Source organism: Arachis duranensis, chromosome 1 (assembly GCF_000817695.3).
Source record: "Arachis duranensis cultivar V14167 chromosome 1, aradu.V14167.gnm2.J7QH, whole genome shotgun sequence".
Taxonomy (NCBI): Eukaryota; Viridiplantae; Streptophyta; class Magnoliopsida; order Fabales; family Fabaceae; genus Arachis; species Arachis duranensis.
The window spans coordinates 100,820,016-100,832,404 of record NC_029772.3 but is presented as its reverse complement, the minus strand read 5'-3'; the positions used below and the strand labels follow the sequence as shown (position 1 = coordinate 100,832,404).

The window sequence follows — 12,389 nt, the reverse complement described above, 5'->3', positions numbered from 1 at the left end:
TTTGACCAAACTAAAAGCCACGTTGAAAGGGCATAAAATTCCCCGTCTCTACTCTTCACTATCATTAGGGAACTCATTTATTGACCAAATAAAAAAGCACACGCTTGTCATAATTCTTTGGTCGTCACTCTAAATATTGCAACCGCGGCCACCATTTTCTTTATGTCTTTTCTCTCTAATAAAGCCGCATTACCCAATTTACCTTCAATTTCTAGGTTGCTTCTAATCTTTAATAAACTAATAATAATCAAATACTCTAAAAGGAATATAATAGTATCATCTTTTTATCTGTTTCTTCACTAACCAAATATTATATATTTAAATCTACAAGTGAAACATTTTCTTCTGCAATAAACTAATTAATACGAGGACCGTTTCTCTCGTTTGCTCTTCAAGCTTTGAAACGAAAAGAAAAAGGAAAGCAATGAAGCGTTGTTAATGGAGGACAGAAAAGTCAACACAATAGCCATCGTATCAGTGGTAACACTGATCATAGTGATCATGGTTGCTCGCATCGCGTTGAAGCTCTCAAAGGCCTTCTTCCTCATATGCGGTGCTGACGTGGCCGTGATCGTGGCCATCTTCTCCTTCGTCCTAATCAGAAACCGTTACAACAAACGGAGGAAGCAGTTAGAGTCACGGTTCAAGTCAGAAGGGAGAGAGCTCCGAATAGAGTACAGCTTCTTGCGCAAAGTGGCGGGCGTCCCAACTAAATTCCGTTACACGGAGCTCGAGGAAGCAACCGACGGTTTTCAAGCACTTCTTGGAAAAGGCTCCTCCGCAACGGTCTTCAAAGGGATCCTCAGCGACGGAACTTCCGTTGCCGTGAAGCGAATCGACGACGGAGCCGAAAGAGGCGAAAGAGAGTTCAGATCAGAGGTTGCAGCCATTGCTAGCGTTCAACACGTCAACCTCGTGCGTTTATATGGTTACTGCAATGCTCCTTCTTCACCAAGGTACCTTGTTTACGAGTACATATCAAACGGTTCGTTAGATTCTTGGATTTTTCCGAAAAAGGAAAGTGACAATAGTAGAAGAAGAGTTGGAGGGTGTTTGCCTTGGAGCTTAAGGTACAAAGTGGCAATCGATGTGGCGAAAGGACTTAGCTACCTCCACCATGATTGCAGGGCAAGGATTCTTCACCTTGATGTGAAGCCAGAGAATATACTCTTAGATGAGGGCTACAGAGCAGTTGTGGCGGATTTCGGGCTTTCGAAGCTGGTTGGAAAGGATGTTAGTCAAGTTATGACAACATTGAGAGGAACAAGAGGGTATTTAGCGCCTGAGTGGCTCTTGGAAAGAGGGGTTTCGGAGAAGACTGATATCTATAGCTATGGGATGGTTTTGTTGGAGATGATTGGAGGGAGAAGGAATGTTTGTAAGGTGGAAGATCCAAAGGACAAGAGTAAGAAGAAGTTGCAGTTTTTTCCAAAGATTGTGAATGAGAAAGTGAGGGAAGGGAAGTTGATGGAGATTGTGGATGAGAGATTACTGGTGGAGGGGGGTGGTGGTGTTGAGGAGAGTGAGGTGGTTAGGTTGGTGAATGTTGCATTGTGGTGCATACAAGAGAGGCCACGAATGAGGCCTAGTATGGCACAAGTTGCTGATATGCTTGAAGGGCGTGTCACAGTTGAGGAGCCACCAGATAGTAGAATGGTGCTTGTTGATTTGATATCTGAAGATGAAGATAACCCTGCAGTGCTGGATCACAATCAGAATAACATGGCAAGGTTATTGACATCTATGTCTAGTCATGAAGATTGTTCATCAACCTACTCAATGGGAACTACCACTATTCTATCTGGTAGATAGTTATTAAGCTGCAATCAAGAAAGGCTTTAGGTAAACTTGTATAGAATTCCACTTCCCCATAATCTTATAAATTTTGTTAACTTTACCAGTTAATTCACAACCTTTTCTAGTCCAAACATAGTTTAAACTTGAGGGACTTTCTTTTTTTTTTAATTACTTTTGGTTTAATTTTGATTCTATAAATTGAAACTTAGTTCTACAGCTTTTTTAAGTGAGAAATTTATATATAGTTATATACATAGGTTATTTCTTTTTTTCCCCATGAATACTTGCTTTCTCTCATCGTGAAATACAATGTTCATGAGTCATCAGTTCCGGCATTGTTATTTTGTCAATGGCTTGAAGGTTCATTTGACCGAATCTATTGCCGACAGTGTCTTATATAGTTATATTTATTATAGAAGAACATATTTTTTAACCCTTGTAAATATAATACCAGTAAAATGAATGGAACCAGTCTATCCTTGCAAACATGCGACTAAGAAAAAATAGAAATTAGGTGGTGCAACAGCCAACCGCCATTCCGCATTATTTTGTTGTCCAATTTTAATAAGAGATATATTCTATACTACTACTTGATAATGACTTTTGTATTGACTTCGTTTCGAATAATAATAACATATCTACCAACAAACTATATTGATACATATTTTAATTTGTATATTTAACCGACGATATTTTAATAATAGAGTTAAAAAAAAAAATCCTATGAATAAGTCAATTCTTGTATTTTACTTACCATAATTAATTCATGGATAAACGATCTAATAGTTGAAATTTGAAAACCTTTACTTGTAAGAGTAACTGAGTAAGTGTTGACTCATTGTGTTTATTACTCCTCAAACTCCATTGACAAATATATTTTGGAGTGGGAAGAAAGCGTATATTTGTTGAGCCGTTGCCAGATAAACAGGGTCCAATGATCACAAGGATCCATATGTCAAGAATTATAGTACTACTATTAATAAAAGAGTATCTAACAATATCTCAAAAAGGCGCTGGCTAGTAAATAATGACCATCAAATCAACTACAAATTCTAACATGTTGCATGATTTTAGAGTAAATATCAATATACGTATAGTAATTTTCCATGAGAATTTCCCAACAGATTGTAAAATGTAAATCGCCTATCTATCAATAATGACTGATGACTCCATACTTTACCAAAAAAAATGGCTGCAAGATATATTGATCAGATTTATGTAAAAAATAAACATGGCCATAACAGACATTCAACATATTACAATGCAATAATAGTTTTCTACAATTGAAACTCGTGAGTACATGTAATTCACCAAACTGTAAGCTGCAACCATCTTTCCCTTCACCAACCTAAATAACAGAAGTTTCTAGAAAGAAAATGGATTTCTGACCCTCACATGCTTGCAGAGGGCAGTTCTTTCTTTTACTATTGTGCAGGAAAGCATTCACATCTGTGCTTGAAAGATTTGTCACAAAAATCAATCAATCAAAGTGGCTTATCTACTTAGAAAAACAATATTCCATAAATCATACAGTTCCCAAAAGTGGAATTCATTTACATTACATACTTCAAAGCCCCAATAATCCCCCACCCCATTTTCCAACTAAAAAAATAAAATAAAAATAAAATAAAAAAGGGGGGAAAATGAAACACAAATAAGCCTCACACAAAAACCTTTTTTATACACAAAATGCAACATAGCACTATGTAGCTTGGATTCTTTAGCTATGATAAATGAACCAACTAGAATGCAGAAAACAATGGAAGAGTGAGAACATTGTGAGAAAAGAATCACTGCAAATCAAATGGATAACTATTCAAGGGAGCACATCCTGTATTAACCAGGCAGTTTCTCACCTCAAACACAACATATTCACTTTACTGGGGTCTCTTTAATGAAAGTAACATCCTCAGTTCTAGATGATGGTGACAGAAGGTGCTTTTCTGGTTCATCATCTATTTCTGTTGACTCACGGGGTGTTGCCGTTGAGAGGGATTCAACGAATTCGTCATCTGCAAAGAGTCACCAAAAATTGGCAGCATAAGTAGTTACAAATATTAACAAGTTCGAAATTTCCATGTTTCGAGATAATGCTGGACGTGAAAATTTTAAGGAACAAGAATATATACACACCTGAGCATTCATGGTATTCAGGTAGCTGTTTAACACTAGTTACTTGAAGACTTTCAGGAAGTAGACAACTGCACAAAGCACCTGAAATTTTTTCAACAGAAGACTAACTTAGATTTATGATCATTATGTTTATATATGCCATAATGGTGTGCTGGAATTGGGTGTATATGATGTCAAAAGTGCAGAAGAGAAGTAGAAGAGAGAAAAGGGTGTAGTAGATTGGATCCATTGCCCAAAAAACTGCTATCATTCTAACATGATAAATTTTCTAAAGACTAGTTATTCTTCGAAAAGAAACCTTTTTCCAGATAGACAGAATAACAGTTATAGTTATATGTTCAGAGGAAACAATTCCTTCCCTGAACATAACTTGAAGAAATGCAGATATTATGGACCTTATACGTGGACACTATTTCGAGAGAAAGTTTTTCCTTTTTTTCCAATTTCTATTTCAAGTCAAATTTTAGGAAAAATTTAAACTTCATAAATAAGAAGCACCGGATAAATAGAAGATTAATGCTGGATATTTAATTTCAGCTGCAAGAGAGAAAAATATAAAGCTGAAAGCAACGTCTTACTAATTAATAATAAATTCAGGAAGATAAATATAAACATAGGAGGTATAAAGAAAGCTAACTTGAGAATTTCTCTTATGGCTTTACCTAGCTTGGCAAGCCGATTCACCCAACCTGGGATTGGTTTTCCAATTAATCTCAACGAAACATCATCCGTAAAATGGTTACAATTCTTAGAGATAAGGTGATAAGTATCCCCATGATACTCACAGGCCATATTCTCAATAAATGTCCGGAAATCAGAAGAATTCATATTTGTATGGCCCAAAGTGATCGAAGTTCTATATATAAATCCAGGACAATTCCGTGGCTCCACTTCAAAGACTCCACTAGCTGGGAAGTCATGGGCTCCAAATCCATACTCCTTACCATGCACTATTAGAGAGAAAAGAAAGAAAAATAAGCCTTGTATCAGTTAAAACAACATAGAAATTCAGAACAAAAGAGTTCATAGGTGAAAGAATCTTAATATTCTTCAGAACAAGTCTGAATGCCAACATGAATAATTCTTTCCAAACAAATAATGCAAAACGCCATGCTTATCCGGAAGAATTCACTAAACGATCTACAGCTGTATATGAAACAGATAAATTTATTAAATTCATAAACACTCATTCCTTCTTGATTATATATTTGTTGAACACAGATTCTCAATCATCCATAACCCAAATTTAGACAAATGAAATCCAGCACCAAACACACTAGCCACATATGAATCATTGTAGTACATAAAGTCAAAATTCTATGGTAGATGCGGATTCCCAAGGCTTCAATCAAATCATTCAAAGCAACTATCTCATATTGAGTAGCTTAGCTTGTTTTAATCAAAGGGGAGCATTTCCAAGTTGGGATCTTGAAGCGGAAGGGGAGTAAACTCCGGTTTAGTCCAAGAAGATCCGAACCAGAAAACGCAACATTAATGTGCCATGAATTGAATGTGGTGCTAAGAACAATAAAGCAAGAAAGAGAAAAGAGAGGACCTTGAATGCCAGAGTGGAAGATTCCAAGTCCAAACCAATACATGTAATTGTTGATAGGAGTCAGATCGTACACATTCAACACAACCGCCGAGCCATCACCATCACCGCCGCAATTCGAGTTCGACGCCTTCTCTTTCTTCTTCTCCGTACCCATTCTTAAACCAAACAAGTATAGATATGATGTGATATGGTTTCAAGGAATCAATCGATTATTGACATGGGCATGGAGATGGGAGTGGGGAAAGAAATGAAATTCTTGGAGAATAGACACAGATCCACCTCCTGTCCCTGTCAAAAAGGAACCTTGAATTCAACAAACAAAATCACGCACAAGCTTAACCCTAAACCTTAACTTAATTGTAAGGTTAAACGACTTTCTTTGCTTTTCTTCTTTCAGATCGACAGGGAGGCGCTCCTGCTGGATTCGGATTCTTGTAAACAAATTTAAAAATCAATCAATAAAACAAATTTTTTAACTTTTTCTTGTTTGCCTCATTCGTTTTACTGTTGGGAAATTTATGATTGAATCGAGTAAGTTGAAATAATTGGCCTTTTCTTTTGTAGGATTTCTTTCATAAAATAAATGATTTTTTATTTGGATAAGATAACTACTTTTAAAAATAAAAATATTGTGTAAATAACTACTTTACTGTACATAATTGTAAGAGATAATGAGTAATTGTAGATGTAGTGGTAATATAGTGATAATTCAACTGAAAAATACTTTTAGATACCTCAAAATTAATTTTGAGAGAATTAAAAAGAGCCATACAAATTGATATCTCTCCAAAATTTATTATAGCCTCCAGTTCTACTATTGAGACTTGAGAGGTAAACCGAATAAGCACTAATTCTTTTTGTTTAAGTGGTACATTTTTGTTTTCTTTTGAAACTCTTTTTTCCCTCTTTATTTGTTTTAAAAACTTTAGCTAATATGTATCTTTACTTACCATGAATAAAGAATTTTAAATATTTTTATTTAATAAATACAAAATAAATATATTAAAAATTCAAATTTTTTTATATTTTCAATAAAAAAAATTTAACATAATGTGTCCAAAATAGATAAACACTTTTTTAAAAAATATTTTTAAGATATAATTAACGTATGCTTTAAAGACAAGATAAAGTTATTTATCAAAAAAATTATATAAAAAAATTACCAATTTAGCTAAAGTATAAAATAACATTAAATTTTTAAATGATCATTTATATGATTCATGTTATTTTTACTAACATGCTATTACATAATTTAATGCACATATAAAAATTAATTAGTATTTAATACACATATAAAACTATTTTATACCAAAAAACTATTTTATACTAACGATACATCAAAATTAATTTCTTTATTAATACTCAAATACTTTTTTAGTCTTTATGAATATTCTTTGCTCCCTCTAGGCCTCTACCCGTTTGTTTAATGAATAATGACTTGACTTCATTATTATCATATCTTTGGCAATCAAGTCCTATTGAAACCTCCTCCACATTTATTCGGCTATACTTCAATGGATAAAATTTGCTTTTGTGCTATTGGCTACCGGCTGACTGAATCTGTGATCATGCCCCTTCTTGTTTATTGTTATAAAATAGAAAATTTATTACACAAACTGTCAGTGACACTAATCGTTACTATAAATCACTGGCAATCATTGACACCTAAAGATTTGCATCACGTTGAAACGTTCTTGCGGAGCACTTAATAAGAGAAATTATTCCTCTACTACACACCTCAACAGTTCAGGTATAGCATATAGAATGGTTTTCTACACTTGATGGCAGCAACTAGTAACTAGTAACTAGCAACTAGCAATTGCTAGAGGCAAAAGCAGGCAACAAGACAATGAGTAAAAGAACTTATTGAAGACAACAGTAGATTTTTATTTCAAACTCATTAGTTCAAAATCCTCGAGAAATAGCAGCACAGATTGGGAAGGATAAAAATGCTAAATATACAGATATCACCGAATCACCGGCGAGTAACGTCTTTTTCTTCATCCCCTGACAATCAGCAATGCAAACCCAGAATTGTTGCACAATCATGGAGCATATTCGAGCATCAAAGCCGATAACTCCTCCCCCTTCTCCTTTCCTTCCACCTGCAACAAACAAAAGTCTCATGATTCATGCCTATCTCTGAATATGCTAAGAGCAAGAAAAGGGGAAAGGATCAGAGGGGACACCCACTTGGGAACTCTTACAAATAATGCAAATATTTTCCACATCATTGCTGATCCTCGGGATTCATCCGTCTACGGACACGACGCCTTCTATTATCTGATCCTCCATCCGAAGACTCATTTGCATCATCTCTAGATGCAGATCCAGATTCCCCTTCATAGCTTTCCCCCCAGAGCCTAGGTCTCCTTATACGCATTTGGAGTCTAGTTCCTGTAGCACCACCACGAGACACGGATGCAGGTTGAAGAATAAGGAAAAACACAGCCAGCAAACCACCATCATCTATGGGAGGAAGACCATCATCAGCCCTGTTCTCTCCAAAGGAAGTCTGCAGAGTGCTAAGCAGGTCGCCAAGATCCCTCTGTCGTTCCAACCTCCTCCAGTTCCGCTGACGCTCTGGGTCTACTGCCGATGGACGTACAAGAGGATGCTCGATTCTTGCATGCTTCCTGAGATCTGTATATGTCCCAGTAAAGGTGCAAGTCTCACAAGAACAGCTCCTTGATTTTTCGTTCATGAAATGACGAGCAGCCTCCACCACTTTCCATTCCTTTATGTGCCCTCTACATAGAGGGCATACTAGCTTTGGTTTTTCAGTCCCCTCTTCTAAAGATTGCATTGTCACAAATCCTTCACTTCTTTCTTCTTGCGTATCATCGGTATTTGCTTCAGTACTTTGGACATGAGATGAATTTGGGCTTGAAATTTGACTTTCTAACTGAGATTCTACTTGAGGAGGCGCTGAAGAGGTTTCAGCAAATGACTTGCAGAACTGATCAAGACAATTTGAGTGGCGATAGCTAGTATTGCACATATAAGGGCGGCAGCCCTTTTCATGCGATGAACATATGAGGAGAACAGCATTGTGAGGATGCTCCATGCAGACTGGACATCTAGCGTCCTCCCATTCTTTAACGTTTTCCTCAGATTCAAAAGTACTTTTAGGAGCCGATCTTCGGACTCGGCTAGAGCTGCTTGGATAAGGTGATGTTCTGGTACTATCATGCGACAAAGACCTATCTCTTCTCTCCTTTGGCATTCTGAATATTCAATGTCGTTTAATAAATATACTAAGGTGATCTTCACCACCGGCACGAACACAATCAAATAGACTTGGATCTACATATAGATGACATCAATATAAAAAAATAGGTAAAACTGAAAAATAATACTGTATTAATTTATACAAGTTGAAAGCAACAGAACCCAAAAGACATTCAGCATGACATGCATAATCATTAGATATGAACAGACAAGGTTCATTATCAGTGTCTATCTAACAAGTAGGATTAGTTGTCATTAAGATGAACGAGAGGGCTAAGATCATTAAATAATATAATCAGTTAAGCACAGAAAAATATGCACTATATTATTAGCAGCATTCCAAATGCTGTAACTTATGTTATAGTTATAATCACATAAAAGTATGCCTCAGAGGTTAACTTATTCAACTGGAACCAGATTATATAATTCAGCCATACAACACAAAACATATCTGTATTATCACTTTTTGCCGCCTTGCGTCATATTACCCCCATCCACTGTGAAATGGCATGTTTCTGCAATCTTTATATATCATCACATAACAAATTTAGATTATATCACATGTTCATTCACCAAATACAAACTCTATTGAATAGCATATGCAATATCACTTTTCATGAAATTATGTACTTGCATTTGTACACATTTTCCAGCTTAATAAGCATAACTCCAGCCTGCACCATCAGAAGAACAAGACAAAAGATGCAGCGATGATCATATTGGAAGAAAAGGAGTCTTTTTTGCATAGTGATCATCAATACACATTAACTTCAGAATATACAACAACTATGTTACAGTTGTACAGATGGATGTATAACATCAGTCCTTTCAATTTTGTCATACAATATGTAGGAAACTAATATGAAATGACACAGAGGCCAAATCCACAATACAAAATGAAGATTCAAATGATTCAACATGAATTGCAAAGTCCTAACATAGCTCTAGTAGTAAATTAGACCAACAGTTCATAAAACAAAGGTTAATTTCACAATGTTTAAGGGATATATCGAAACCATGAGACGAGCTTAACACTGCATATTAGATAACCTCTGTCTCTGTGAATTATAAACACCGACATAAATAATTAAAAAACAAAAAAAAAAGTTACAATAGAGCTAGGAGCACAACAATCGAACTCTCGAAGCAACCCGAAAAACAACCACCACAGAAACCCTCGAGTACCACTAAAGCCGCGCTAAAACAACAAAAATACAAAGAAACAATTTACACAAAGCAAAACGCAGAAACCCCTATTAGAAGCAGAAACAAAGTCCAAAAAAAGTCCGTCATCAGACAAAGTCCAGAACACACAAAATCATTTCCAACTTGCCCATACAACAATTAGCAAAGCCGATCGAAACCCAGATACAAAACCTAAAAAATATTAGAACTTTGGGTACATAACCCCAACCAGCGGAAATCGATTAGGTAACAGGGAAAAAATTAGGGCTTTTGTTAGTTACCAAAAAAGGTGGAATCTGGGGCGGGGATTCAGGAAGATCAAAGTCGGTAGATGCGATTGGAAGGTCCGAAGCAACAAGTCTCTTCTAGCTTTCGGAGCAGAGAAGAGAGGGAGGGAGAGTCAGAGAAAGGGTGCTGCTGGAGCTGGTTGCTCCTGAAGCTAGACAGAGAGAAGAGGGAGAAGGAGGAGAGAGAAAATGAGAAAGAGAAGAAAATGTAACAAGGTAGATGTGGTAATTATAGGAGCAGAAGTGAGAGAAAGAGAGAGAATCATATAAAAAGTAGAACTTGCTGCTGACGTGGCACTGAAGGGTTCGCTCGTGGCATTTTGCTAAAATGTTTGTTCTGGCGAAATTCCAAACATTTGCCTCCGAATTTTAGTTTAATTAGTAATTAGTAATATTTATGGATTTATTTATTTTTGAAATAAAAGATTAGTATATGAGTCGGCGCCGTTTTTGTTTTGTTTGGGGAGGGAGTAGAGCCGCTCACCTCAGACCTCACTGAGTCACTGACATTCGCCTCACCGCTCTGTCTCCTTGGAGCGTGCATCTACGCTCTCTCACTGACATTCACATTCAAACCATTCAATTCAAACAGTCATTTAAATTGAATTCCATCTTATTTCTGGAAACCGAAAAATTCAATCCCAACGAACAATATCATTATTTTTACTTATAATATATCAAATACATTTATTTTATTTACACATTAGAAGAGTTTTGATACATTCGATGTCCATAAAAAATTGTTATTTTTAAAAATTTAAATCTAAAATATTTTAATTAAAATATAAATACTTTTAATTTGATGAACCTAATATTTATTTTTATTATACACATTTAATAAATAAAATTAGTATATATCTTCGTACTTTCTATAGGAAAATACACTAAAGGTTTATTTTTTTAACTGTTGAGTGAAAACGCACAAAATAAATGTTGTTAGAAAAACTTTACTAAATTACCATCAAAATCAACGTTAAACTAAAAAATAAGAGTAAGAATTTTAAGTTTCTCTAAAGTGGAACATTTATACATGGATAGTAATACATGATAATGTTTATGTTCGGAAGTATTTAGTCCTTTTGAGTTAAGAGTAGGTTAGAAATACAAAGTCGTCACAATTTTTTTATTTCAAGTTTTTAATATTTTTAATTTTTTTTTATTTTCAATAGTAGAGGATTGTACTTATAAGAATTTTGATATTTAAGTTTAGTCTAGTTACACATTTAAATTTTTTTTATAACCAAATTTAATTAAATTAGTTTAAAATTCAACAAAAACCACTTTTATTATATCAGCGTGTATACACACGCGTTTCACTAATACAAATATATCCTTTTTCGTCTTCGCGTTATTTCTACTTCTTTTTCACATTCTTCCTTCTTTGTTTTCGCATTTTTTCTTCTTTTTTGCGTGTTTTTTTCCGAATCGTCGTTCTTTTATTGCTGTTATTGTTGCTGCGTTTTTCTTTTTCTTCTTTTAATTGAGGTTCATTTGGATCTAGAATTGAATTCGATGTATTTTGTTGATAATTGAGTCTTTTTTTACTGCTTGTTCAAAATTGAACTAATTTCGTTCATTTGTGAATTAATTGAGATTTACTTAATGCTGCTATTAAGTATTGACCAATTTTTTTATTCCTTAAGTAATTTTGGTTTATTTCTTAGTTTAATTGAGATTCATTCGGATCCAAAAATAATTTGAATGTATTTTTATTGATGATTGAGTCTTTTTTACTACTTGTTCAAAACTGAACTAATTTTGGTTCATTTGTATGTCAATTGAAATTCACTTGATGCTACTGTAAGTATTGACCAAATTTTTTATTCTTTAAGTAATTTCGGTTCATTGTTTAGTTTATTTGAGGTTTATTTGGATTCAGAAATGAATTCGATGTGTTTTTGTTGATGATTGAGTATTTTTTACTGCTTGTTCAAAATTGAACTAATTGAATGGAATGTAGTGAAATCTAATGCAATTGAATAAAGTAATAATTGAATAATTCTATTTTTCTTTGCTAAAAAATTTGGTCAATACTTATCAAAATCATCGAGTGGATCTCAATTAACACACAAATAAACCGAAATTAGTTCAATTTTGAATAAGTAGTAAAAAAATCAATCATCAACAAAAACACTTCCAATTCATTTCTAGATTTAATGAACTTCAATTAAACTAAGAAATGAATCAAAATTACTTAAGGA

General features: G+C 34.6%; 3 protein-coding genes across 6 annotated transcripts; 1 reads left to right on the top strand and 2 right to left on the bottom strand.

Annotated features, from left to right (window-relative positions):
- Positions 1 to 327: 327 nt before the first annotated feature.
- LOC107469714 (probable receptor-like protein kinase At5g20050) lies at positions 328 to 2,457 on the top strand. Its single transcript, XM_016089100.3, has one exon. The coding sequence runs from the start codon at positions 439 to 441 to the stop codon at positions 1,810 to 1,812; it is 1,374 nt and encodes a 457-aa protein (XP_015944586.1). The 5' UTR covers positions 328 to 438; the 3' UTR covers positions 1,813 to 2,457.
- Positions 2,458 to 2,972: 515 nt separating this feature from the next.
- Positions 2,973 to 6,027, bottom strand: LOC107469723 (deSI-like protein At4g17486). Of its 2 annotated transcripts, XM_016089110.3 has the most exons (5): positions 5,486 to 6,027; positions 4,593 to 4,880; positions 3,931 to 4,011; positions 3,654 to 3,809; positions 2,973 to 3,246 (listed from the first exon to the last, which is right to left on the bottom strand). In XM_016089110.3, the coding sequence occupies exons 1-4, from the start codon at positions 5,637 to 5,639 to the stop codon at positions 3,670 to 3,672; spliced, it is 663 nt and encodes a 220-aa protein (XP_015944596.1). In that variant the 5' UTR covers positions 5,640 to 6,027; the 3' UTR covers positions 2,973 to 3,246; positions 3,654 to 3,669. The 2 variants fall into 2 exon arrangements, with proteins under 2 accessions (XP_015944596.1, XP_015944592.1); XM_016089106.3 differs by lacking the exon at positions 2,973 to 3,246 and having other exon boundaries at positions 3,261 to 3,809; positions 5,486 to 6,026.
- Positions 6,028 to 7,348: 1,321 nt separating this feature from the next.
- LOC107469735 (uncharacterized) lies at positions 7,349 to 10,414 on the bottom strand. Of its 3 annotated transcripts, none has more exons than XM_016089117.3 (3): positions 10,183 to 10,414; positions 7,679 to 8,791; positions 7,349 to 7,590 (listed from the first exon to the last, which is right to left on the bottom strand). In XM_016089117.3, exon 2 carries the CDS (start codon positions 8,709 to 8,711, stop codon positions 7,716 to 7,718), a length of 996 nt encoding a protein of 331 aa, XP_015944603.1. In that variant the 5' UTR covers positions 8,712 to 8,791; positions 10,183 to 10,414; the 3' UTR covers positions 7,349 to 7,590; positions 7,679 to 7,715. The 3 variants fall into 3 exon arrangements, with proteins under 3 accessions (XP_015944603.1, XP_015944613.1, XP_015944608.1); XM_016089127.3 differs by having other exon boundaries at positions 7,693 to 8,791; XM_016089122.3 differs by having other exon boundaries at positions 7,679 to 8,712.
- Between the last annotated feature and the right edge of the window lie 1,975 nt (positions 10,415 to 12,389).

Bases quoted from the DNA above. Each gene is read 5' to 3' on its own strand.
- LOC107469735 (XM_016089117.3), bottom strand. From the start codon at position 8,711: ATGCCAAAGGAGAGAAGAGATAGGTCTTTGTCGCATGATAGTACCAGA.
- LOC107469714 (XM_016089100.3), top strand. From the start codon at position 439: ATGGAGGACAGAAAAGTCAACACAATAGCCATCGTATCAGTGGTAACA.
- LOC107469723 (XM_016089110.3), bottom strand. From the start codon at position 5,639: ATGGGTACGGAGAAGAAGAAAGAGAAGGCGTCGAACTCGAATTGCGGC. The intron at 4,012-4,592 runs GTAAAGCCATAA...AAAAAATTTCAG, and splicing joins GAATCGGCTTGCCAAGCTAG to GTGCTTTGTGCAGTTGTCTA. The intron at 3,810-3,930 runs GTGTGTATATAT...GACTCTTTGCAG, and splicing joins TGAATACCATGAATGCTCAG to ATGACGAATTCGTTGAATCC.